Genomic DNA, 27,904 nt, shown 5'->3' with positions numbered 1-27,904 from the left:
TTGTGCCATTCATTTTGAAACTGTTTTAATTACTTTTAATTGTCTGAAACTAAAGTGGGGGTGGCAAAGGGGAGCGACATTTCTCAGGATTCCTGTGAATATTCTGTTACTTAACAGATGCCATTAACTTTGAGACCAAAGGCCGCACCCTTTCCAGGAAATTTGGTATATTTACTGCCCCACAGGGGATAGCAATCTCCTCATTTGGTCTTATGCTGACAGGCCAGCTGCTTATCACTTTAACCTGGTGTATCAGTGCTAGCCAGTGCTGACCTGGAGGGTGTTCACATTCAGAGATACAGGATAAACAGCACCTCTGGTGGCAGAATCTCCCTGTGGAAAACTGCTTTTAACCTTCCGAGGGAACATTCCGCCTCCAGATAAAATGCAAGACGTATTCCCACAGACGAGCAAAAATATGCCGCATAAGGAGCTGCTACAGCACCATGACAGGAGAAAAGGGAGTTTAAAAATGATCCTACGCTTTCCTAAATAAAAACATATACAACGGTTTGGGCACAGACACACAATACATTTGCTTTTAACAACATCTTGCTAAGTGTTTGCAATCTTTTCAAACTGTTTTTTAATTATACATATATTATTTTAGCATTTACCCATTGATTTTTGTTCCTGGTATATCAACTAAATCATGCTTTCCCTCCGAGTCAATCAATGAAGGAGTTGAGCTGAAACATCTCCAAGGTCCTTTGGTGTCCTGGGATCATTAAATAATAGGGAGCTATCATTAGTTTTCCACTAATAGATTAGAAGCTTTGCTTTCCAGTCACCAAGAAAGCAGGGAGGGCACAGCTTGTTTTGAAATTCTCTTTAAAAATTCAGATCTTATTATATTTCTACACACGTACTGTATCTGAAGTCATTTAAAAATGGAAAAGGGGGGAGAATCGCACTCTTTGGAATTATTATTCCTTTTTTTTAATGTATCATCCTAAATGACCTCACCTAGTCCAGGTCACTCTCACCCAATCAGACAAGGCCGCTACCATTGGCCAAAGCTCCTGTTCTGACATCTCTGAAGGAAAAATAAAGAAAAGGGATTCTTCCTGCTTATCAGCAGCCTGTCTGTAAGCCGGGAGTGAAATGATTGGAAATTCCCCAGGTGGTCTTCGATCCCCAGGGGATAAGTCTGAATTCGGCACAAAGGAAAGCTGCCTCCTCCCACACTCACACCCCCTCCCCTCCCGCCCGGCCACCTCCCCGTTCATTAGAAATGCACTCTTCAAAAAAGTGACTACCTCTCCGCAACCAGATTAGATTCAAGCCAAAATGTCAGCGATGGGATTTGAGCCTCCTGCTTGCGCAATGCGAGCGGGCTGACAGGAGCAGAATCTGCGGTGGACGTCGAGGAGACGCGCTGGGGCTTTTCTGTGTGCCTTTTAACGACACCCCCCCACCACCACCGCCTCCCAGATGAGAAAGCACGCAGATACGCCAAGGCCTGCTTCCCCCTCCCACCACCCCCAGGAAATTCACTTTGACAGAAACACAGAGCAGGTCATCTGCTAACAAAGTGCTCCCCTCTTCAGGTCTCCTGAGCCATTCCCAAGTCGAAATACAGGGTCCTCAGTTACAGTGGATTTAAAATGTCCTATCTAACTTTTGGAATTATTCCTCATACATTGTACAAATCACAGCAGATTGACTTGGAGCAAATAAAAAAAAAACAGATCTAACGGCAGAGAAAGAAATGCTACTCAAAGCAAAGCAAGAACTGAGCTATTGAAATGTTTTACTTAAAAAAAAAACGTGCATTATTCAGCGAGGTACTGTAACTGTGCTCAGAACAGATCTCCGTGTTTTTGATATTCATTTGCTTTGCCATTGACCTTTGGTATTTGTACTTATTGACTGTCTTTCATTCCCAGTGCTATTGTGCAGAAACACCTTGAAGTGCCAGGCTTTAAGAATGACTCTCCTTTCTTATTTTTTCTTTGTTGCGTGGATTAGCTTGGCCTTGTCAGAGCACATTCTCTAGTTAGAGGCTGGAAATATTTCCCTCCTGACTCCCAGCTATTGATTTTTCAGCATCAGCCATGTCTGTGAACTGCAGGGGTGAAAGGTGAGAGTTCACTCGGCAGTGGCCAGCTTTAGCTTCCTATTAGTGTCATGTCCTTCTCTGGCATGTTCAGCTGATATGTCCTCTGATCGTGAGTGGAAGACATTCACTGGCCTTATATTAAATGACATTGAGCCAGGCCCTGAGGTTTAACACATTACTGGGCTTTATCTGTCCAGTCTGCCTAAGATGAAAGAAATGGCTCGACTAACCTGCCAAATTGCCCTGCTTTATTACTACACTCAAAGAATAAATAATCGCACATTAATTACCCAACAGTGTGTATCCAGTGTGTATATATAATTACTAAACCAAAAATCATTGTCCCTTTCCTATACAGACCAACTTATACTGTATGTAGGTACAATTTTAACAAGAAATGCACAACAGTGAGATTAGTACTATACCACTGGGCCTGTTATAGACTGTTGAATACAAATGTCTACAAATTATGTAATTAAAAACACAATTTTAGATTCATAAAAGCTGCAAGATGATAACAATTACATAAGGGCTTTAAAGGTAAGTGTTTTAAACGGTAGCATTTACAAGCTGCAGACAACCTTGGCAACATTGAAGATTGACATCACATTTCCTTTTTTAGTGTTTTTAAACCTTAAGCTGCTAATAACAGGCAAAGGTCTGCTCCTACAGATGCAATATCATGTAAAACGTAGGCAAGGTACATAATCAAAGTTTCACAATGAGGTAATGCTTTACCCTCATTACAAAGGTAAACTAGAGCCACAGCATGATTTTAATTTAAAAAAAAAAAAACTTTGTGGAATAGAAAGTTCTGTAATCACATATATACACAAGGGGTAGTGAAACAGAAAATAAATATTGAAAAAGTAAAACTTTTTTAAATCCACCAGAACACAAACTGCCTGTACAGTACTTACAGAAGACATACTGTATATGGGGAAGAATCATCTGTTTCAAAAGGGGGTGTGAACAATAATGAGGACGAAATCATATTGTTCTGTCAGTTTCCCTCTTTGAGAGATACGCCATGAATTCAAGTAATTTTATAATACCACTCAATGACTTCATTTATTGAACACAAAGATATACACGCAACACATTGTAACACAGCCTTTACAGTACAATTCCTGAAGAAGCACAGATATCAACATTGTCACGCACAGGTTTTTTGTACAGCACAGAGCATCTTCCACGGCTACAATGGTTTACCATCATACTGGTATTACTGTATTATGCTGAATCTGCTACTAATAATTTGACAATGAAGCTGTTTATGCATCTACATTTACAAGAAGGACAGTTCCAAATACAGGAGTAACTAATCAATAAAACACTAAAAGCTCACACGGGAGTGACAATACAAATTTTTACTGCTGTACTGAAAGCGTAGCACTAAGAGTGCAAAAGCACTTGGTCTTTCTGTGATCATTTTCCTCTATTTTAACATCCTCTTAGGATAATGCAGCCGTTGTCATAATCCTTACATTTAACTGCTGGCTAACCCTATATTTAATTGCTGAGACTTGGCAAGAGAGACGAAGAGAGTTAGGAGCAGCAGTAAAAGCTAAAGAATTGACTGGTTCTTCACACAAGGAAAGTGCAGGCTGGATTCCAAACACTACATATGGAATGGCTGAGAAATTCTGTTGATAATAGTGCCATTTTGTCTAAAATATAGCCAATCGTGTTTCATACAATGCAATGGGTTTGACAAGGAGGAATCAAGCTGTGTTATTTTAGGATGTCATGAGTCTAAAAAGGTCCCTAGTTATGCGTATCATAAAGTTTTGGGGAAATACCATTCACGTGCTAATTACCAGTGAGAGCAACACTAATATGAAATTGGCCAAATTAAAAACAGGATTTTATATATACAGCCTATTTTATATTTGATGATCATTAAGACTGAAAAATCTGTAAAAATGGGACGATCTATCCCTTAACAATGTAAGAAGCACCCAAAAAGAATAAGCATATAAGTGCTATTCTGCATCTGTATGTGTAAGACGGGCAGATTGGTGTGTGGATCAAAACTGTCGACAACCCTGTGCTCATATGGAACTGAGGTGGCCATAGAGCAAGCAAAAACTAAAAATGAATTACGGTATCAGTAAGTCACATGCATCGTTTTTCAGTTAGCAGTATACAGTATGTAGAAAAGAACTTTGTGAAGTTTTTGATATCTCTTAACCAGGACAGTGGGCTCATAAAGTTTGGAGTAGACAAGAAAATATAGAGTCTCAAAGGAAAGCCATGTCCTACAAAGGACGATTGGCTCAGGAAGCTGAGAATTTTGTTCACCAAAATTTACTGAGTGGCCAGGAGCTAAAATGTACAGTATGCTATTACAATTTGGCAAAGAAGAGACACTTTAAATGGTACCCCCACTGCTCAATCTTTATATACTGAAAATGTAATAGTGCAATCATAAGGGAACAGCCAAATGCACCCTGTTAAATAGCTTGCTTAAGTGCTTGCTTCATTGTCTCCTATTCGCAAATCAGCCTTACAGAACCACATCAATGTTACATGTAAATTGTGGTGATTTTTTAGCAGAAATGAACAGCAGCATTAAGAGCACTCAGTGACAGGATGGGCCAATTAACTTGCTATCATGCAGCTCAATCCCAGCTTTATCCATAGCTGCCTGAAAGATTAAATATAAAGCAAACAACTAAAGATGAGAAAAATCTAATACTTTGTTTCGGCTTCTCTAAAATGGAAATGTCACGCCGAGCAGCAGTGCTGAGGCTAACTGCTCGAAGATTTCCACTATTATCTGTTCACAAGGGGGAGAGCTTTGAATTCTTGGACACCTGGGTCATATTTTTCATCTCAGCAACCTTTGGGGAGTCTTTAAATAACAGGGACAGATACTGAAAAGTCCTTTCCTAAGCCATACAGCTAGACTACTTACATACTGTATACTACTTTCAGGGCTCATTTCTCTAACTACAAATTGACAGACTACACTGCAATTAGGTTGGCTACAGATTCTCTTCTCTAAAAAAATTCTGACATGGAGTCATACTGTACCATAACCTAGACAGGGAAATTCGCAGTGTGCAGCATCTACTTCTACAAGATTAATTTTCCATTTTAAGATGAAAATAAAAACAAGATTATCAAACAAAATCTGCTGTGATATGTAAATATACTCTAGGCCTTTTTTCGCCCTGCCAGAGATTCAGCCTGCACAAAACAAAACACATCACTGATTTAACTGTGGCCCACAAATGTGTAAAATAATGACAACCTTTTTAGCAAATGCTTTAAGAGGATATTTTAGGCCTTCCTCAGAACCAGTACCTTTTTAAAAGATCATTTTTGAAAGAGCCTGTAAAGACCATCGATATGCTTGAGTATTTTAAATATTGACCGGTGCAGTGTCATAATTCTTCTATTAATAAATAATGGATCAGTAAAAATACAGAAATTAATGGTTCAAACATTCTACAGAGCACATTGACAACTAAAAGGAAGTTATTTCTTACACAGGCCCAGAACTTGCAAGATATAGAAGAAAGCAGCTTCAGTGTTTGGTCAAACGATCAGTATATATTACAATACTCTTTAAAATATATATATATGCACTTTGCCTCATCCATCAGCTAAACAGAAATTTCCATTCAGTGCAGTTTTTCTATTCTTACTGTATATTGTCTAATTAAGGTAAGAGAGGCAGGATAACTGGCAATGCAACATTGGCTGGTTTGCTTATTGCAGTATTCATTTTTGTAACCACTGGAAATAGAAAACATTGCATAACGACAACTAGGTAATTTCACATTCTTTACAACATTTCCTACAATATGATATGAATTTTACACACATAACCTTGAGTTTAATACTTAGTCGTACTGGATCCCGGCGGAGGAACGCCCCTGTGTAGTTTTTAAACTGGGATGATCAGTGCTTTGAACGAGTGAAGAAAAAATGCCCCTTGAGAAAAAACTAGTGAGTATAATATAGGCTCTTGACGCCAAGAAACTCAGCTGCAAACTAACTTGAGAGTGTACAAGGCCGGAAGGCCTGGGTCTTGACAACGTGCAAAGCACAGACTTGAAGAGACGAGCCTCTTTTATTAAACGATATAAGCACTAAGAGGGCAGAATGGAAATGTAAACAACCAGAAGGTGTAAACAGCAGTACGTGGCCTATGTGACTGGGTCTGTGCAGGGGGAGTGGGAGAGGCAGGGAGGTGCTCAGACCATGAAACGGTGCTCTTTGCCATCGTGCGCCATCAGGATGACGTTGCGGTTGGAGGTCCAGATGAGCCGGGCCAGCTTCAGCGCGTTCTGCGACCCGGGGGAGGCGGGCTGCACCGGGGGAACCTGGTAGGTTTTGATGCAGCGCAGCTGGGGGGCGGAGTTCAACATGCCGATACTGCCCAGCAAGGAGGTGTTCATCTGTGGGGAAAGAAACACGGCTCTCACACACCGCTGACCCGTTCCCCTTTCCTGTCTGCTCCTTTTGTCCTTTCACACGCTCCTGCCTCATAGCACGCCCTCGCACAACGAAGAGCACCGTAATTACTAACTAAAACAGGTCACTTCTTCTTACAGGATCATTCCATTCGTAAAAACCACCAGAGAGCAGAAATACGTGCGCACCTCTCAGGGTCCTTACAGTGAGAACATACAGCAGGTGCCATAACGTAAATACGGAGTGATACAGTATATTCAGTAATGTGGCAGTGTTAGCAGATTTGTCTTTCCCTTAAACAATGTAAACTAAGATTGGGTCATGGTACAGACTTCAAACATTTGTTTGCAGACATACTGGTCCAGAGCAACGGGTCTAGTCTCTTCAGTCTGTACCCTTCTGAGATCATTTTTGTGTTATGCTGTAAAGTGATATTATGTTGTTTTCTCCCCACAAAAAAGTTAACCAATATAAGTTTTTTCTTCTTTGTTGCCCTATACTGCAGAATAAAAATTAAGATCAGGGACCACAACCTATAAAACGAATATTTACAAACAGTTATAATTTTGAGCTTCTGTGTGATTTTCCACATTTTAAACCTTTAAACCAACCTTTGAAGGAAGCTACTGTATGTATGGAGAATTGGTGAAATGGTTGTACATTCCAAAATAGCCTTACAATGTGGCTAAACTAGAGATATACCTAATATTTCCCTATCAGAAAGACTAATGCACGCTTCTACACTAACAGCAACTTCTCAGTGAAAAATAAATCTTCCTGTGACCGAAGATTAAGTGGATTTCTATTCTTTCAGAGAGGTCAGAGGTCAGTCGATATGTAAATTGGCTGTGCTCCCCTTGTTATGGCCTGTCAGAGATGCCTCTTCTGATCACTTCACACAGAAGAGGAAAAACAGGCAGGCTGTTAAACTGGGCAGGTCCCCTGCCTTCTGATTTCAGGGCTGACCCGATACTGAAAGCGAGTTGAAATCTAATCACAATAACTGAAGACGTGGTGATATATTTGCGTGATGAAGACAGCAGAAAACAAAAAGAACATGACTCCTTATAAGATAAGACAGATGAAACAGAAGGACTAAAATCTGGCACTGCCTTAAACTGAGGCACTGCATATAATGTTTATATTTAATATATATATACATAAATTATATATTCTATTAATTATGAAATAATTACTGGGTAAAAGAGAAAATGCAACAAGGCTTTCTTTTATTGCTTACATGAAAGGACAGACACTGAGCTGAGCCAACAGTATTGCTCAGATATCTCAGAGCTGGCAAGCGGCAGCCATTCCAGCCTGAGACACCATGCAAGAGAATGGGACCAGCTCAATGAGAAGCAGACTGCCTGAGAATTCATTATCTTTACAGAGGTCCATGAACTGTGGCTCTCACTTACTGTAATGCCATTATAATGAAAAGCAGATACTACAGCAAAGCTGCTTTAGTTGTGAAGCAGTCTCTTCCACTTTGCTGTGTCACAGCTGGTAATATTAAGAGGCCAGGCCTAGTTGCAAATGTCTGGACTGCTAATTTTTGTCAGCAAGCAGAGGAAAATGTGTTGTGTCGTCCTGGCTTGAGCAGGGCACTGAGAGTGCAGCTGCTGTGTTTGAAACCTGTTACCCTGCAGCGGGCGTCTGAGCACAGTGCAGTCAGGGAGTGTAAATCAGAGCATCTCTAGCAGAGAGTGTGCCAGCATAGCTGACATTTTCACCATTTAAATCATCTTGAGTAATAACCCTTTTAAGATGACTAATGCTCCAGATTTTCTTGCATTAAGAGCACAGAGACACAGGGAGGGAGGGGAAAGATCACTCCATCCTGAGGTCACTCCAAAGCAGTTGTGTAACCAAACAGAATACAGTACGTCATGTGTAAGCACACTGTATGCTGTCTGTATTAAACAATCAAATAAATATGATAACTGTGCAACATGCTAGTACATATTGTAATTAAAATTGTGCTCATTGTTTGTTTGTGGTTTAATTGTTTTCTTATGATAAAGGTACTAGCACCCTTTGCATCTAGATGAGATTATAAAGCACTTTGGGTAAAAGCATCTGTCAAATGAAAACAAAAATGTAAATGTGAATGTACAATCTGTTGGAAAGGGTCCTCAAAGGCAGCCATTGTAGACAATTTTCCTTCTCAATAAAAAACAGCTCGGTGAGAAAATATATCATGCCATTTCTGCAGTCTTGTATCAGGTTTGTCAGGTGCTCAAGTAAAAGGCAAAAAGGCTCATTCTGTCAGGGGAAGACGCACATTAAGGAGTATATGTTGTCAGCACAGCCGGGCACATTGACTTTGGTGGACACTGACCAGAGAGAGGTCCATTAGCCTCCATACCAGCTACAATAACCGCAAGTTAAACTGTGCTACTGCTGAATATCGAGGGAAGGGAAAATAGTGTGATGGGGAAAGCTGGGTGGAAATTCTAAAATTATAACTTACATTCCGGATCACCTCGGTTTCTGACAGGTTCAAAGAGCAAGAGACGGATGCAAAACAATCTTTTACTTCTATTTGTTTTAAAGAGAAGTTAAAAACAAAAGACAAATAAAAATAAACATACATGTTATCAAAAACAGATGAACAGGAAATCATGTCAATATCTAGAACTTGTTCTGCACTCTGACCTCCTCAGCTGTGTGTCCCTAAGGTTTTGTCTTAAAAAGACTAATTTTAAGTTAAAATGGAATACAAATTCTAAATGCTCCTCAATCCGTTACTGCAGTATATCATGCCTACTTCACTGGATTCTGACTAAGGAGCTACTATAGTTGAAATATGCAGCCATACAAGCCCAGAGCTTTTTGGTTTTCATACTTCAGAGTGAACTCACTGGGTGACTATGATTTCTCTCTGTGGTCGGTGCAAGTACTGCAGGAATGTGCTTTCCCTTGAAAAAAGCTCAGACCTCCTACATTGAACAGAAATAGAATACTGAAGATTCATCTTCGAGGTGCCATTTGTTTTTTCTATATTGTTAACCATAAGCAAGAGCAATTTATGATGTTTAATTCTGAAAAATAAAAATAAAACCACAGGTGACATTAAACCTTTAGACACAGAGAACCCATCCCACTTTGTTTCTCACTGAAAGATATCAGTCAACCAGCAGGTAACATGACATGGGCATACCGTAACTGAGCTACCATAGGATAATGGCTGTGGTTTTGGAAAGTGCATACTGTATAATTACTTGTCATTGCAGAAAATTCATAATTTACCATTACCTGAATACATCTACCTTTGTGGCTGGTAACAAGAGTCTACAGAATTACAATGATTAAAATCTTTAACAGGGTGGCATGGTGGTGCAGTGGTTAGCATTGCTGTCTCGTAGTGCTGGTGTCCTGGGTTCAGTTCATGGGGTTCTGTCTGTGTGGAGTTTGTATGTTCTCCCTGTGTTTTGCGTGGGTCTCCACAGGGTGCTCCGGTTGGCTTGCATAGTCCAATGACATGTTGGTAGGATAACTGACTTCTAAGAAAATCAGCCCTGGTGTGAGAGTGCATGTGTGTCTGTGTATCTGACCCATGACGACTGGTGTCCCGCTCAGGATGTAACCTGCATTGCAAGCACTGCTTGCTGAGATTGACTCTGGCTCCCCTGCAAGTCTGTACTGGATAAAATGGTCACAAAACAGGTGGGTGGCCAATGTACAACAAGGCTCAATGGATTTAGTGTTGGAAATAAAATGCAGTACCACCATGGTCACTAAATGACAGACAAGACACACGAAAACATCAAAAACAGACAAAATGAAAGAAAGAAGAAGGGGAAGAAAAAGGAAGAAAGAGAATACGGAGGCAAATAACCTTCAAAGGGAAACAAATAGTACAATATTGGTTTCTTACCTGCCAGAACGAGATGTGGCTGTCTGTATTGGAATAGGTTGAGAGATACCGTCCGTCAGGGGCAAAAGAGACAGCAGTTATGGGCCCCTTGTGTCCATGAATGGTCTGCAAGAAGCAGATGCAATGGTTTAGATCACGCAAGTGTATATGTTACAATGACACAAGTATAAAAGATAATATAAACTTTATAAAGTTGCACAAGTGCACATCTGATCTACCTTCATCATTCGTTATTAATTTATCCATTAAAGAATCCTAACTTCTTTTATTTTGTGAAAGGTATCTGAGTCTGCCTCGGTGACATGGCCAAATAGTTTGTTTCAGACTGTCAATACCCTTTGTGTAAACACCGTCTGCTTCTAGCCCTAAATTGGACCTCTGTATTTCCACTTGTGTCCTTGGACATTGCCTCATTGCCAGATCTTAGGTTCTTGGCTCTGATTTTCCCAGTATCTTTCTGGATTATGAATACTTGAAACGTTCAGCTCCAATCTCCTCCAGTCAAGACCTTAGCCTGCCTATCGTTAATACATCTGAAACCTGAAATCACTCTGGTCACTTTCCTTTGAAGTATTTGGAGGTAATGTAAATGCCATTGTTTTGAACGATATTCTCAATGGGGTGTTACTTCTGTATAATTTTAGCTTTACTATGACTTAAATATGACCTTTTCATTAGAAATACAGATATTGTGTTGGCATTCTTAAGTGCTTCTGTACACTGACATAAATAGCTAAACTCATTAAGATCACATTAAGAACTGCCTGTCTAATACAGATCTTTGTGGTAAACATATATACACCCTGACAGCGCTATGTGTTCACATATTCAACCACACTTTTTGAAATGAGAAAAACACCATTAAAATTGAAGGGAAACCCTGTATGACCCCCGATTTCAGGCATTTGGGCTCCAGTTCATAATTATTAAAGTGATCTGCAGCACCTGGGGGTAAAGAAAATGTTATTACAATTAAAGAAGACACACATTAAGGAGGTCTGTTTTTTGTTGGTGTGTTTTTCTAAAGTGTAGGGAGAAACTGAAATGGTGAAATTTGACTGTGACACGCAAGAACCCTGGAACTACAGTAAACCATTAAAACATTGCCTTCACTGTCACCGGATTTAGCAGACACAAAATAAAGGAAAAATGTGTATGTAAAGCCAGGAATAGTGGACTTTTCTTACAATAATGGATGCAATAAAACGCAAAAATAATATAACAATAACATCTCTCAGACAACATGCCTTTAAATAGGCAAACATACAGTACCAATGTTGCCCTTTAGGATACTGGTACAGTATATTTGGTATAGGGTGAAGCACTACATACAGGACCTCTCCTGAGTGTTTTATTTCCTCATGCAACTAACTAGTATTGAGAAGGAATAATGTTGTGTGTTGTTGTATTTATCCATCGGCTGACTGTAAGTTGTACCACAGACACAGTTCATGTAAATAAAGCTAACTTTATAAAGGGAGGTAGTCATTACTGCGGAAGTAAGCGTTCTTGAAACATAGGGGTAGGTAATTGCTTACATTAGATGTTGTTACTGGTTTATAGGCTTTATTATATTTAAAAAAACTAAAATGCAAACAATATGTAAAATGTTCTGCAAATGCATGAATAATTAGACAAGTTAAAAATAAATACTACATAGATTTAAGTTTGGAATATTAAAGGTGCCCAGTCAATTGCACATGATGTGTTTTGTTTGTGTTACGTATAAATGAATGTATTTAGGGAATTGCATATAGTATATTTACAGTACAAAACTTGAAACAGCTTGTATATTAATAATGAAAAAGACACAGGAACAACTTTTAATTACTGTGTTGATTGCAATTGTTAACAAAGATCCTGAAAGCATATCTACAGCATGCAGTATATACAGTATTTTTCTCATTCTGTAATTGGGGCTGAAATTATGTCACTTGTGATTTAAATGACATTTGACAGTAACGGACACCTCTTCCATCCTATTATTCTGCTAAACTGAGGGTTTACTGTAATACACTGTTCTACTTTTTGTTTAAAAAACATGATTGCAGCTAATTCAAAATATTAAAAGCATTATGCTCTGCTATCTATGTCTGCATAGAAACATTTTTTAAGTGTTTGAATACAACAAAGTTAATAACTTATTAGTCAGAGTTAAAAGAATGAAGTGGACCCATTTAAGGGTGTTTTCTTAAAGGCCTACAGAGGATAATAATCAGAAGTAAGATTAGCAGAGACCCCTGTTTAGATAAACTGAGCAGCTGGATGCACCCCCTCCCCATAAAGCACTAATCTCCGAAAAATCTCTGCGAGGCAAAGAAATCTGGCTCTTTTTTTGATGCCTGGCATAAGCTGCAAGCATGAAGTGACCTTGAGCGGCAGTGTATGAAAATACATTTATCACTAAAACTGCACGCTGGCTGTAAGTCAATATCTGCCTCTCATTTGTAAAGAGCTTCCCTGCTGTGATTCCCTCACTGCGATTCACTTTCACTTCCTGCAGAAGACAACAAGCTAGAAAATAAAACAGCCTCTTCTCCCAGTCCCACTCCGTCATAGTAATTTAGCTAACAGATGTGGCCATGCAACTATTACTGTTGATAACAAAGCCCCGCTTGCCCAGAGAGTTTAGTGCCTTTGCATGCCCGCTGGCTTCAGCTGGAGGAGAGAATGGGTTTCGGGAAATCAAGTTTGGACAAAGGGGAGACCTTTCCAGGCACTATAGCGCCTCACTCAAATCACTGTTTTAATCTCCGAGTTTACCAAATCACATCAAGTGAAACACGGGCCAGCTATACTAAGCAGTAATGGCCAATTTCACAACCGGAAGCTTTTATCTTCCATGTATGTCATGGTCGAAAGAAAACACTGGCTTTAACTCAACAGGGTGTAGTTTCAGTTTTACTACTGTATTGATACCGTGCCTAATTTCGCGTTAGGTGTTCCAGTTAATCACCTGTTCATTAGACTGGATAGGCAACCAGTTGAGTTTGTTATGTTTTTCTTGTTAGAAGTTCAACCAATGGAAATAACTGCATTATGCATACATGGGCAAATGGGAATATGATAATGTCCATTATTAAATGGCACACATTCACAATTTTAAGGCAAATCATTAAACAAATATTTAGCTTTTACAAAAACTAGACAGATTTTTTTACTGCTAATGGACATATAATATACATTACAATATATCCCTCATTGTGGTTGTATAAATAAGTAAATGGAATCTTTTCTCAAGTAGGCAGATATTCAGTCATTATGACAACTCAGAAAGCATAGCGAGAACAGAATTGAGAGTTGTATGATGAAAATTATTAAAAAAGAAAGGGATCAGCAACAGCTAATTATTGAATAGTTCTATTGTTATATTTCAGGATCATTTGAGGGCTGTTAGGGAATATGGGAGGAAATCAGAAGTTTCCCATACTTCCAAAGTAGAGAAATGCCAAAAGATCACCAATCGATTGCCAACAGAATTATTTCCTACTGCTTGAGCATAATCAGTGACTCCTTGACAGTACAACTGAGCACTATCAGAAGGGGTGCAGTTGTTCTGCTTCTGCACCGTGCCAGTAAAAAAGTGAGGCACCTCAAACACTAAAATTCAAGGGATGGAGAACATATCCAAAAAAAAGACAGCAGCCACAGTCAGCATACTGTACATGAACATGTTAACTGTAAGTGTGACTGTACAATGCACACATTCCTGGAAAATACAGTACTCTTTCATGACACAGGAAAACAAGGTAATTGAAAGACACTGATTTAAATTCAAGACCGCAGACTGGGAGGGAAATCGGCTCTATCTAGTTAGTGATATTTTTGGACCGACCGCCATAAAAAAAGACATGCAGTAGTATACTACAGACTGCACTTCACTAACAGAGCTATTGACGTCATACTGCCATCATCATTGAGACACAAAGCTGTTCCAACACTTCTCCTTCATAATTTGCAGCGATTAATGCAAGGCATGCCTCTACTTGCTTGAAAATGAACATGCAGAATATCTAGGCAAAGTAATTCTGTTTGACATCCAGCTTTTATCATCTCTCTTTTCTGCAACCGAACATAGTGCTTAGCCTGCATGCTCTGGTCTTATGTGCTTTCAAGAATACAAAAATGCAATTTGCAATTACGGAAAATGACCCAGGCTTTTTCCTCCCTGTTGCAGAAAAAAAACCACTTGTACACATGCATCTCAGCCATGGTCTAACATAAGCATAAAACAACAGGCTCTGTCCTAAATTAAAGAATTCCTTTAATTCCTAATAGAAAAATTCAGCAGATTAGACTGTTTAAAGATATACAGTGTAATTAACAATGTAGTCTTGTTTGAGAGGTCAGAAAATACAAACCAGTCCATATACAAACCAATCTTTGCCGTCTGCTCTGTCTTTCTCACACCTGAAGAAGGCTCCACAGCCAAAATGTTGTGTTTCCTTTCTTTTCTTTTCCACATCAAATAAACCTGTTACCTGTTCCTTTGCAGCCTACGTATGCTGACACAGCTGCCTACTTCAACTACTTCAATCCAAATACTGTATATTTGTATATAGAGCAGTACTGTGTATAAGAAATTAAAGTTTTAATGCATCTTTAGGACTTTTCTTTTTAAGCATTTTCACTTACACTATTTAAAAACTAGATAAGGGTGCTTCCACCTAGCAGAAAAAAGGTTTTAAAGCAAAGTATTACACACAATCCTACTGAGCAGGTGTGCATTAGACATAATGCCAGGCAAAACTTTGTCATTACAGAACTCATCCTACTTCACACCACCTACTTCACAAACTTCAAAAACTGGTCTAACCCTTTCTGTCTTCCAAAGGTGTGATTACTTCCGTGATTGATCAACAGGACCTGCATTTCCATGAGCTGCAAGTCATTAGGAAATCAACACTGACATACTGTACATGAAAATGTAATTACCACCATATACTATAAATATGTTACTTTATCAATATTTTTGCCTCGGGATCAGAGCTCTCTAATTACAAACTGCAGAACTATAAAAAGTAAGAAACATTTCTTGCTTTTTTATGCAACAAGAATCTGTAAATTGACACTTACAGTATGATAAGATATTACATTTTTTTGAAATTGTATATAAAGAGAATGAAAATAAACCCAAAAAAGGAAATGGAGGAGAATACTATTCATCCATCATTATAACACTATTTTACTTACTCTCACATTAAACATCAGACTAGACAGTACTAGTCACTAATTTATTTGGCTGATGTTTTTTTCCAAAGTAATTTACATTTGTTCCCATTTATGTAGCTGAGTTTTTTACTGGAGCAATCACACTTGGGATTTGAACCCACAACCTTCCAGTTATAAGTCTAGAACCTTAACCACTGTTTATATCTTCCCTGTTGTGAGAGCCAGAGAACCTAACATTTTATTAGAACCCAACAAGCATTAGAAAATGCAAATAAACCCTTATCAGGAATTCAAAACTGAGCAGTAGCAGTGAGATATACCATACTACATGAAACTTATGTTAGCAGTATTCTTTTAAAACACCATCAACAAGGCAGCTTCAGAAAGTTACAATGATCTAAACTTAATCCACTTCATTATTTTTTTGGGTGTGTGGCCTTTGGGGGAAAAAAAAACAGTCCAACTGCTAAAATTCTGAGTAATGAATCTGTGAAGCTACATACAGACACAATTATTTACATCTTCATCAGGCCCCCTGTAATCTGCTCACAGATATCTGCCACTGGCTCCCCAAAGACTTCCCTGTGCTCATCCCAGATCACCCAAGGCCTGCAAGCTTATTATATTCTATAAATAGAGACTCTGTGCTCTGTGTTTCCAATTACTGGTGAGGCTATCCCTATTAGTACTCACTGTATTGAATTACTTCACTTACAGAAGAAGAGGGCTACAGTAAGGGTGTGAGACCAGGGAGCAAAGGATCTGATGCCAAACGAATTCATGACTGAAAGTTCCATACAAATACACCATATTGCACAAGGATAAGGTATTTTTTCTAACCTAAACTCCAAATATAAGGTATTCTGCAACTATTTATTTGGCTTTACATTGAATCCCGTGTTTGTACAACCGCTCTATTCCACTGCAACTGCAGTGTGGCTAGTCATCTCCCCAGTCTTTGACATCCTTTATTTGGATTCTAACCATATTTGCTTTACTTTTGTTGTGTAAGTAGAGCTAACAAAGGATTCTGCCACAAAAGGAGGCCCTTCAGTCTCTGGTGCTCCCGAGCATGGCAATGAAAGATTTCAGTACAAACAGCACTTCAGTTATTGAACTGAAACTGGTCAACATTAATCTGATAAACGAGGGGCTGGCTCTGTCTAGGCGCTGCAATGCAATGCAATGGATTGTATTGGCAGAAAATTGCACAGCTTTGGGGAGGGAATTCAGACTCAGATATACCTGTAATATAAACGTGCTAGAGACTGTAGCTCCCAGATACACAACATAATGCTACTGCACGCACACAGTGAACAAAAACTGATTCGTGTGGTGAAAGGGCTGGAAAAACAAATGGTGATTAGTACAGAAATTAGAAGTATGCCCAGAAACCAATGCAGGCATTGAGACATTATTTATATTTGCCTGTGTTTAGTTTCACTTTCCTGCTTTCCCAGCAGGTGCTTAATTAGTCCAATTAAAAGTAATTTAAAGCAATTGCCAAGTATTGTTTTCAGCAGCAGATAGGGGACAGGGGATTACATATTGGTTTTACTAGTGCAGATTAATACCAATTTTAATAAATATATCAATAATATTAAATATCAAGTTCAGAAAGATTAGAATATTTGACATTGCTATTATACAAGCTGGGGCATTGCTGCCTCACAGCACTGGGGCCCTGGGTTCAATAGCACTGGGGTGCTATCAGTGTGGAGTTTGTACAGTATGTTCTCCCTGCTACCACCTACAGTCCAAAGACATGCTGGTCGGTTAATTGGCTTCTGTGAAAACTGAGCCCTAGAGTGAGTTTGTGTATACTGTATCTGATTCTTTTGTCTGTATGTGCCCTGTGATGATGTCCCATCCAAGGTGTACCCTGTCTTGCGCCCTTTGCTTGCCAAGAAAGGCTCCAGCTCTATCGGCACTCTGTATTGGAAGAAGCATTTAGAAAACAGATGGATGGTTCATATAAGGTCGAGGGTTCCTGAATGATAATTCCCTAGATCAGTGCTATGAACTTAACTGTAAAAATCCCTACTCCAATTTCTTGCGTCAAATACAGTACTGTACGTTTGATGGGTTTCTCCTACTTACTGTAGTTTCATTCACTTTACCGTAGCACTAACAACCACAAATTTTGTAAGCTTGCTACCTCTGAAATTTGACTAATTTCCAAAAATGACGTTACTGAATTCCTTAGATTCTGAATTGCTGGAAAAATATTTAACTAACGACACTGACATTTAGCCAAACAGTAGAATAACCCAGAAGCTATTAATATAAAAACATGCTTTCCACCATTTGCAGTGGCAACATACACTTAATCATGCAATTATTGTTTTTACAAATATTTTTTCTATGGGTCTTTGACTGGAGCCCTTTTTTAACACAGGTTACCATAGCTGACATCTTTCTTTCAGTAAATCACCCAGACCATTTCCCATAATGCTTTGGGTGTCCCAGTGGTGCTGAAAGACCTCAAGGTGCACTGCTGTGCTTTTCATATAAACTGTCCTCTGCTTTAGACACAAGGAAGCTGGGGGTTTGAGTAAGATAGTCCACCAAGACAGAGAAGCTAGCTCCTGCATTCAACACTGCTCGGGACTGAAGGCACTGGGCTCAGGCTTGACATGCTGACAGCTTTCCTTTCAAAACGAATGCCCCGTAGACCTTCAGCTGCGCCTCAGCAGCATTCTGGGATATTGTAAATGATTGCCAGAAGAAAAAAACAGAGTGAAAAAAATAGGTTGCTTCTGGAAAACCTGGAAAAACAGATTTTTCAGGAGCAGATATAACTATAATTAATGAGTATATGGTGTATGTTTTAGATAGACTTCATTTTAAACCATTAAAAACCTTTACTAACACACTACTACTTTGGTATATCTGAGTATAAACATGCATTTAGACAATGGGTGTAAGGCTAGAGGCTTTACCACAATGCTCGTTTGCTAATTTGTTACACATTTTAAATATGTGTAAGTATTTATTATCAAACACACAGAACCAGAATGTTTTTCTTATTTCAGAGACACAAATCCAAAAATATACTGTATCGCCGAGTTGTCACTGTCCAGGCTTACCTAACAACTAGACATGAGATTAGTGCAGTAGGAAAGTCCTCACAAATCATCCTTATGATGCAAAAATAGTCATGTCTCTGTTTCTATTATTTTCCTTGCTATTGCCTATTTTATTTTTTCTTTGCTACTGTTATTTTTTTAGGTGTAAAAAATCACAAATCCTTAGCCATATTAAAATTTCTATTACTGAAGGAAAAAATAGCTTTAAATGTTGTAGTTTCCAAAAATCTGAAAGCCATTTACTTAAAAAAACATCTAAATATAATTCTTGCTGATAGAATGAAACTAAATCTGATTAACGAGTATACTAAATTTTAATACTTAATTGGAAAAAAAAACGCATTACCAGAAAAATGCCATTCCAAAAACATTTGCTAAAATAATAAATATCAGCTTGAGAAAAAGGAGTGGATCCTTCAGGTCAGCCTCAAAATCAAGTCTGATACCTTTCTTAGTGACAACATGACAAGCACTTACAGTACACTGGTCCATTTTATCTAGCGAGGAAGGAATGCAGCAATCTAACTGTGCTAAGCATGCACTACGGACAACCAGTTTAGGAGTAAGAAAAGGCATACATGGACAGTAAATAGAGGCATACAAGGAGGTTGGAGGTTCTGAAAAGAAGAGAGAATACAAAGTTTTCCTCACAGCGTGGATTTAACTTTTATTCGTTCCTTTGCATGCAAACGGGACCCTCTGGAAGCAGTATTAGTTTAGCATGAGAACCTGGCAGAAATAAATTGACTGGTATTGACTGATCGACGCAGCTCCTGAAAGAAAAGAATATACAGAAATGATGGCTGTGGCCCCGCTGTTTATCATACTCTGAGCCAGTGGCCATGTCTGTGGTCACGGAGGAGCAGGTATTCTGGGAGCTACTTTCCCATTCATGGCCAACCATCAATTATCTTTATCACATAACAGTATCTCATCTCAGTTCATTATCAAGATGGAGTCTTATTTTAGCTGGACTGCAGCCCTCCTGTATCTGTTTATCAACGCTGGCTGCAGTGCCAGAGAGTGACTGAAAGGCTGTGAAATAATCAATAATAATCATCAAATTGTGGCCGACAGGTTGTGAGGATGGAAGTTTGCTGAAACCTCAACAGTTCTGACGCGGATAAGATTTAACCTTTCCCGCACCCTGTCACTGCTGAGCCTCCTAGGGCTGACGGCTGAACCAAACATCCAGCCAAACCCTTTCAATGGCTCCAGTATGTTATTTACGGATTGTGGATCACGTGAAAGCAGCCGCTTGTGTAAAACCACTGTCCTAAAGTGTATTAGTATGGGGACGGAGCTGATTACTATACTTCAGCATTGATCCTTGTTTATTACTGATGACTGATGACTTCTGTTGCTGTTTCAGGAAGCGCAGGTCTTCGGGCTGTGGGCCATGCAAATACCCATACTGTTGGATACAAAGCCGATAAACTGCTCCGTGCTTTTTTTTTTGTGAGCTTGGCTAACATTTATTTCTTGAGTGCTTAACGATTCAACTAAAGCGATAAATCTATCACATCTTTGTGAGGAGCATTATTAGCTCAGTCTTGCTGCTGTTCGAAGCTTTTCACTCTGTTCTCTATTTCAAGGTGGTCATTAAATGCCCTAAAAACCTCATTTTTAACAACAGGAGAGTCAATTAAAATGGCTCAATGAACAAGAAAAATCTCATAAAAAGCTAATTCCTGTAAATAAAAACTCAAAATACATTCATTTACCTTGCATTTGGGCCATCTTCAATCTTTTACATTTAATTTCTTTAAACTACCAAGGTGCAACCTGTTACTATTAAAAATGGCAAAGCTTCTTTTTAGCCCTAGAATCCCAATTTACAACAATTTTGACCCTAATAATTCCAAAAATAAGCTAAATAATTCTATAAGAATTTTGAATGTACTGTATCTCTTTTTGGTAGTTATTTGAAAGAACAATGCATGTTTGATTTTTCCAATTATAAAGCATTTTAAGTACATAAGACCTATGTGAAGTGGGGTAATGATCTACTTTAAATATATCAATAAAATATCTCATATAATTATTATATGCATTCAAATTGTGATTGGAATGAACTCAGTGTCTTTTTAAATGGTAACATAAATGTATAATACATTCAATACTATGTGAATCAATATATTATATACAATATAATGAATGTGCTTTTGGACAGTTCAAAGGGCACATACATATGAATAAAAATGTAGTTGCTCCTCCTTCGCTATGGTTTTGTCAATACAAACCTCTTATAAGGCATGATATGTATATATGAATATTAAACAAGAAATCTTAAAAATATATTTGTCTATGGTAGTTACCACAAATACCACAAACTCCCTTGAACTTCAAACACAATATTAACACAGCGATTCTAGAGTGACCGAATGAATTCGGGTGAGGCAGACTAGGAGAGAGATAGTGTTTTCTTTTTTCTAACCTTGAAATAGCCAGCCTGAATGATTTAAGTTGCACTCATGTTCACCGGCCTACATAAGTAAAGGAACATCTACTGTACTTTGAAGATTTTAAAAATTATTTAAAAAAGCAAAAGACCAGGGAGGTTTAACTTCCAATGTTTTTGATTACTACAGAAAGGTTTTTGAAACCAGAACATGCAATTACTACAGAAAGATTTGTTAAACCAGCTACCAAGGTATTTTCCCCCCCAGTAAATGTATATCATCAACCAGAGGTATTTTTCTCCAAATAACTCTGCCCTTTTCTAGAGCTAATGAAACAGCAGTTACCACTGGGCTGTGAGACTCCACAAACAGAATTTGTGGATAAAAAAAAACAATGCTAAAAAAAAAGTTAAAACTGTTGAGTGTTGATTGAAATAAACAAACAAAGCAGGAGCGCAACAAATGCAGCCAATATAGAAGCCTGCGCTTAAAAAAAAAATCAGTTTCAAAAGAAAAACCAAATCACGTGACTGGCTGAAGCAGTTACAGCCACGGGATATTTTCTTCAATTAGGAAATGCAGTTAAGTGTTAAAAGAGATTGGTGTTTTCCAGCTGACATTCTGCAGTTCACAGGAGCTGATCAAAGTTGCAGCAGATGGTTTTGCAGGCTGGCTTTGCTCCACTTGCTGTGGGATTTAGATGCGCTCCCAAGAACCCAGCGTCAACCAGCCCCAGATAACAACCAAGCAGCTCGTGGAGATGGCTTGTGAAAAACCTGCACTCTCCTGCCTTTACTGTATGTAATAATTCATGGTGTATAGCAATGTCATTTTAATATTTAAGGATTATCTAAGATTTTATCTAAGAATTTGAAGGAATGATACAATGATATAATAAATGATAAAAAACAAACATTTTATGAAGAAAGGTCTTGGTTAGATACAGGCATTACCCTATATATTAAAAAAGTAGCATGGAGTTGCAGGTTCAAATCATAAGTGGGGCACAGCTGTTGTATCCCTAAACAAGATACATCACTCGGACTGCTCCTGTAAAGCAAAATTATTATAATGCATAATAATTCAACTGTGACCTACTTCATAGCATAAAAATGTTTACATGAGCCAGGTGATTATAGCAATGCCAGCAATCAGTCCAGTTGAAGTTTGAATGTTATTTTTCTAATTTATGGTTCAATATCTGTCATAGGTTATTCAGAATCATCTTGAATATAAAACTGTTTTCCTCTGCCCACAGCTATGGGTTTCTTAATCAGATATAACCCTTAATAATTCTTTGATAATGTATGTACTTTCAGAATTTCTGCATATGCTTTTGCATAATAGATAGGAACAACTTTCCTCAATGAAAACTATAACACTGTGTGCAATATTTAACTGTTGTTGACTACAGCTACTACAGACTACAAGATCCCCAGTTTAAAAAGCTATCAATTCATATTGACAGCAATTGTATTCTAACATTTCACTTAGCGTTATACAATATTCAAGTATGTCGCCAAATAAAAGCAAAGCAAACAGCAGAATCACCCGATTGTTCTCCATTGAAAAGTTTCAATAAAGAAGTCAAGTGCTGCATTCATCAACAACAGATCACACATCAGTTAACCAATTATTCTGAATGCTGGTGTATGGCTCAGTTATTTAGACACGTTCTGTTGAATCATGGGAATTCTAATTAAATTTGTACTGCTGCATATAGTAACTGGTTGGAAGGCATCTCAATAGATCTGGCGCAAGATTAGAATTGCAAATTAGAAAATGATAAAATTCACTTTAGTAGGGTTTTTCTATGTCATATTCTTATTAATTCACCTCTGGAATTAAAGCAAAACCTGAATTTGTATTTCTGTTTAAGAAACTAAATATGGGTAAGTGTTTTTTTTTATATAAAGGTCTGTACTCAGGTCAAAAAAATCCTTTCTAGACTTATTTTTATGTTTGAAAGCTGAAACATGTATGTTACTATTCCAATGTTTAAAAAAAAGTAAGGGAATGAACCTGTAGAAGACAGGTTTTTTTCACAAAAAGTATGAGCAAGCTGTTGTGAATTGAGACAGGACCATTTGTATTGAAACATTTATTGAAACATTTTGTCTTTTGTCATAATTTATTTTAAAGACTGAAATTGAGCATGAAGGTTAATGTGATATAAAAAATATTTTATATTTTTTGTATCACAATCTATTTATGTAGATAATCTGTTTATGTAATTTTTTCCCATATGTGCAAATACTCGCATTTTACATACTAAAAAAAGTTGAGTTGTAGCTAAAATGAGGTTTTTAAAAGGCACCACAGTGGAAACCGTCAAGGTATCTCTTTGCTTCAGTTGCTTGTTTCTTTATTTTTCTGTATTACATATCATTGAATTGAATTACTGCCTTTCTCAGCACCGGGCCTTCCTCCACATCCCAGAAGCTGATTTTACTATTAAACACAGTCCGTGCTGTCTACAGGTGAGCGAGGAGGGTTACAAGGTTAACCAATGTTAAACCACCAATGTTCCTGCCTGGTCAAATCCTTTCCACACCTGACTTCATCAGTGAACGCTGTCAGGCTACAGCTGTCCAGGGAGAGTCTGTGTTACAGTGGGCACTGCGCCCTGCAGTGATAGTTGGTGTGAATCAGTGGCATCTGACTTTTCCTCTGATTTTCTCTTATAGAACTTTTTTTTTTTGCAATTGTGTTTCTGCCTTACTGAGATACTTACAGCACGGTGTGCACATAAGGAAGGGGAGCAAACTGGGGAAAAAAAGCAGTGATAAACGCGTGACGAAACTGGGAATCTATTTGGGTTCTTTCTTTCCATCTCACAAGCATTTTCTTCTTGCAGACAAGACAGGGATATTAATTTGTCTAACCGATAAGTTCGATGTTTTATTATTTATTGTTCAAACAATGAAGAAGAAATCAAAAGGCCTTTGCAGAAGCGCTAGGCAGTTCTCAGATCATTGTGAGCACAGGCAGTTCCCCCTTTAATACGATTTTTATTTATATGTTTAGGAGACACCTTAATCCTGGGTTGGCTTACAGTGCTTATACAGATTACATTAAAGGCTGGCATAATTTCTTCATTTTTATTTCCCCCAGAAGCTCGGATGCATCAGAAGTAGGTCCAGCATCTACAACATGAAAACTGTAATTTAGTTAGAACTGTTTTCTGAAAAAGAGTTAAATGACAATTTGACAAATTAACACCCAAATTAAGCCGAACACAGAGGTGACCAAAAATTAGAATGAATAATTCAGTAGAACAGGAGAGACCTGTTTTTTATTTTGAAAAAAGTGTTTATTATAGAACCTCCACTGTGCTGTTTGTGTGTTCATAATGTTAACTTTTTTTTTTAGAAGCTAGATCAGACGGTTTCTGAGGTTGGTTTGTGGTGAGATACTATGTTTTATTATGATTGTCATGGAGACGGTGTGAAAAATTGAGAGCCACAGGCAGTAGCTGCAACTGAGTCAATAATGCTCACAGAGACATTGTGTAGATAATCAACAGCAGGGCCCCTGCCTTGCGCTTCACCACAAACAGCTGAAGGGCAAATCAATACAGCCAAGGAAAGGACACTGACCCTGTTCCACTTCCCACAATACACCATCAATATTACAGAAAAGGACCCAAAAATGTCACCTTTTTATTTAATCTTCGGGTATCTGCTGGGCCCAAAACACTTTAAAAGACCTATAAAAGAAGCATTTTATTCCAGAAAGCTCGTTGTGAGGGGTAATGTTTTAATGTAATATCCTGCCCTTGGTAGCAGCTTTAGCTTGAGGATTTATATGGATATAAATCCCAACAACAAAAAAAAGGACCACCTAATTTATAAGCATGACATGATAGAGGGGAAAAAAAAGAATAGTTTGCTGTCTCTGTAGTGTTTCTTGAAATCTTTCAACTGCAACATCGATGGTTTCTAAATGCAATTACAGTGTGAGGCACTGGGGGAGGGGAGGTGTTGTGATTTTTATAAATAGCTGAGGCGATGGTTTGAAAAACAAGCCAAGTCTTGTATGGTGTTCAATAAAGTACATGGTGTGTATTTTCCAGGCTAACACTTTGTTTTCTTGTTATCACCATCTTCGTCGAAGTACCGCACTTCTGAAAATGCTGTAAGATCTAGCAAAAACTCCTGCTCCATTTCCATATAAAATGAACATGAAAGCCTAGGTTCCCTTTCTTCATAGTTTAAAATTAATAAGTAAAATTCACTATGACAATTAGTAATTGACCAATCAGTAGCTTGCAAGGTGGCAGAGAAATCAAGTACTGCATACAGTAACTCATTATTTCACACTATATTAAACTGCAGATGTTAGCGCTTCAATGTTCTAGTTATCCATACTGCTACTGTACAGCATATGTCATAATGCATGATTTTTTCTTATTCCTTAGCATGTTCAGGAATTTGGCACCGAATCCATGCCATTTATTAGTTTTTGAGGGCATACACCATTAATGCATAACATTTTCTTACTGTATATATATATATCATCTGTAGTCACATTTTTCATGTTTCTCAATGTTTAGTGATAGATGCTTGCAAACAAAAATGACAAGGCAGTCATTTTTATGTGGTCACAGAGAGGTCACAGAGATTAGAAAAAATAAGATAAATCAAAAATAATAACATAAAAAAGACAGATTTTTTTATTATGAGGAGATTAAGTGTGTGCACCGTTAAGATGATGCAACAGCAGCAGCATGTTACTTTGTTTTATAAAGGTGCCCAAATGCTATCACTGTTACAATATAAAGAAAAATGCTTTATATTATATTTGCAGCTGCTCTGTCTGGGCACTTCAGCACTGTTCAGAGTACTGACCATACATACACACCAGCAATCACACAGCACCTGCTGATAACTGTCTGCAAGTGAACCTCAGGGGAAATTTTGCTTTTAAAGTTCTGATGATTTCACCCCTTTACGTTGGGAAAAAAAAAACAGCTTTCAACGAGATACATGAAGGCAGAGAAATCTACAGAACACCTGTGACACCCAAGACCACACCAGCTCATTCCCAGTACTATGCAATAAGGCTTTGAAAGGAACTGGAATCATGTCCCATTCATACTAATATTTCTATAAACAAATCCGCACTATAAACCTCAGAACCTAACCCCAAAAATGACAGAAAACTGTAAGCAAAATGATGTGCAGGCTGAGGAATGACAGTTTGGTATTAATGAGTCCTCCTTTTGCCATGAGGCTCAGGTAACTGAGCAAGAGGTTGTATTTTGCATTGTTTTTTGAGAGAGAGAAGTTTTGAGAACGGTGGAGATATGATGCTTTAGTTCTTGAGATTTCCTTACCTGCAGCTATCATGCATAGAACAAGGGACAGATAACTGACAGCGCTGAGTTTAGATGACTGTTCCAGAGTGACTGCAATAAAAGCGTTGTTGTGACAGCATTTATAATGAGCCTGAAATTCTTTCATTTCCCATAATTAAGTTTCTGTTAATGAAATGTTCAGGGGGCATGTCAGGAACTAAGCGGTCCTCCACCTCTGTTTACCTAAATTGCACTCATGATACCACTTCCAACAATCTGTAAATTCCATAGTAAGTCCCTCTTCTCTTCTCCACATGTGTCTATCTGTGTCCCTTGGTTAAAACCTCAGTCTGTATGGGATTTTTAACATTTTGTCTTGTGGAAAAGTGGTTGATCTTCCCTCCAGCATGTTATGCCAAAGCCTCTATGCGAACGTCTCTAAAAAGATTCCTAAACACGTCTTCTTGCTGAGCATTCTTTCCTGTGAAGTTTCTGTTTTTTTTCTTCTGTTGATTTTCTTCATAATGACAGAAAAGGTATTTTGAAAGCAAATCTGCAAATTAGGACAGCTGCAATTGTCTGACACATTTCAATCTGATCTGTGTCAATTCACAGAAACCGGTTTAAATAATAAACAGTGTTTTGATTTCAAGCACTGACAATACAAAGCGATCAACACATATTAAAACATGTGGCAGAAGGCCTAAATCTCAATATACAGCCTGGATTCCGGTTGAGGTTTTGTTTTTAGAGAGAGATGAAACAATTCTTGCTGTCACCACACAAAATCGCTTTCCAATATAATCACAGGTCCTTACACTGAATGGAGTCCAACAGGTGTAACAAATAAAAATTGAACTATAAGCAGTTTTGACAGATTCCAAGCAAGAGCCACTGTCATAAAATGCGAGTAAAAGTATTGGGCAAATGGATGTTAGCTGTGAAGGAATGTGTACCTGTGCTGATATGAAATCCATGGCACGCCAACCCTTACAGTACCACTTCCGAAATACTCTCGCAAAGCAACGTGGTACAGCAGTTATGCTTTTAGAATGGATGGATGTCAGTTGCAGTACAAACCAGATATTTTCTTTAGTAACAATAAATGACATTTGATTTATCTGTACTTCTAATAAAACTGGAAGCTGCGTTCCCGTATTGGTGTGTAGCACTAACTTAACGACATTCATATTAGTCATATACTGTCTGAAAAATAAGAATCAATATGTTGCTCTACCTATAGGAAATATTTTGCTATACATGTGTAAAAAGACATCTATCCATTTTCTAACCACGTTATCCAATTCAGGCTTGCAGTAGAGCTGGATCCTATTCTGACAAGCAAGGGCACAAGGCAGGATACACCCTGGGCAGGACGCCAGTCCATCAGAGGGCACACACTCACACCGGGGCCAATTTTCCCAGAAGCCAATTAACCTACCAGTATGTCTTTGGACTACGAGAGGAAACCAGAGACCCTGGAGCAAAGTCTGGGCGATGTGAAGCAGCACAATGTGGCTCAGGACACTGCGAAGAAATGTTATTACACAGGAACATGGGAACTTTCTGAAA

At 38.2% G+C, this 27,904-nt stretch overlaps 1 protein-coding gene across 3 annotated transcripts in view; it reads right to left on the bottom strand.

The window, feature by feature from the left end:
* Positions 1–3,103: 3,103 nt before the first annotated feature.
* The window catches only part of wdr7 (WD repeat domain 7), a 212,265-nt gene continuing 187,464 nt past the window's right edge, over positions 3,104–27,904 (bottom strand). For 2 of the 3 annotated variants that reach the window (XM_088912070.1, XM_088912072.1), the window contains 2 exons: positions 10,371–10,475; positions 3,104–6,474 (listed from right to left, as the gene is read on the bottom strand). In XM_088912070.1, coding sequence (XP_088768196.1) covers positions 6,271–6,474; positions 10,371–10,475 — 309 coding nt within the window. In that variant the 3' untranslated portion in view covers positions 3,104–6,270. The remainder of the gene's footprint in view (positions 6,475–10,370; positions 10,476–27,904) is intronic. The other variant, XM_088912073.1, reaches the window with a different exon arrangement.

Source organism: Atractosteus spatula, chromosome 3 (assembly GCF_055471065.1).
Source record: "Atractosteus spatula isolate fAtrSpa1 chromosome 3, fAtrSpa1.hap1, whole genome shotgun sequence".
Taxonomy (NCBI): Eukaryota; Metazoa; Chordata; class Actinopteri; order Semionotiformes; family Lepisosteidae; genus Atractosteus; species Atractosteus spatula.
This window is presented reverse-complemented; position numbering and strand designations above follow the sequence as displayed.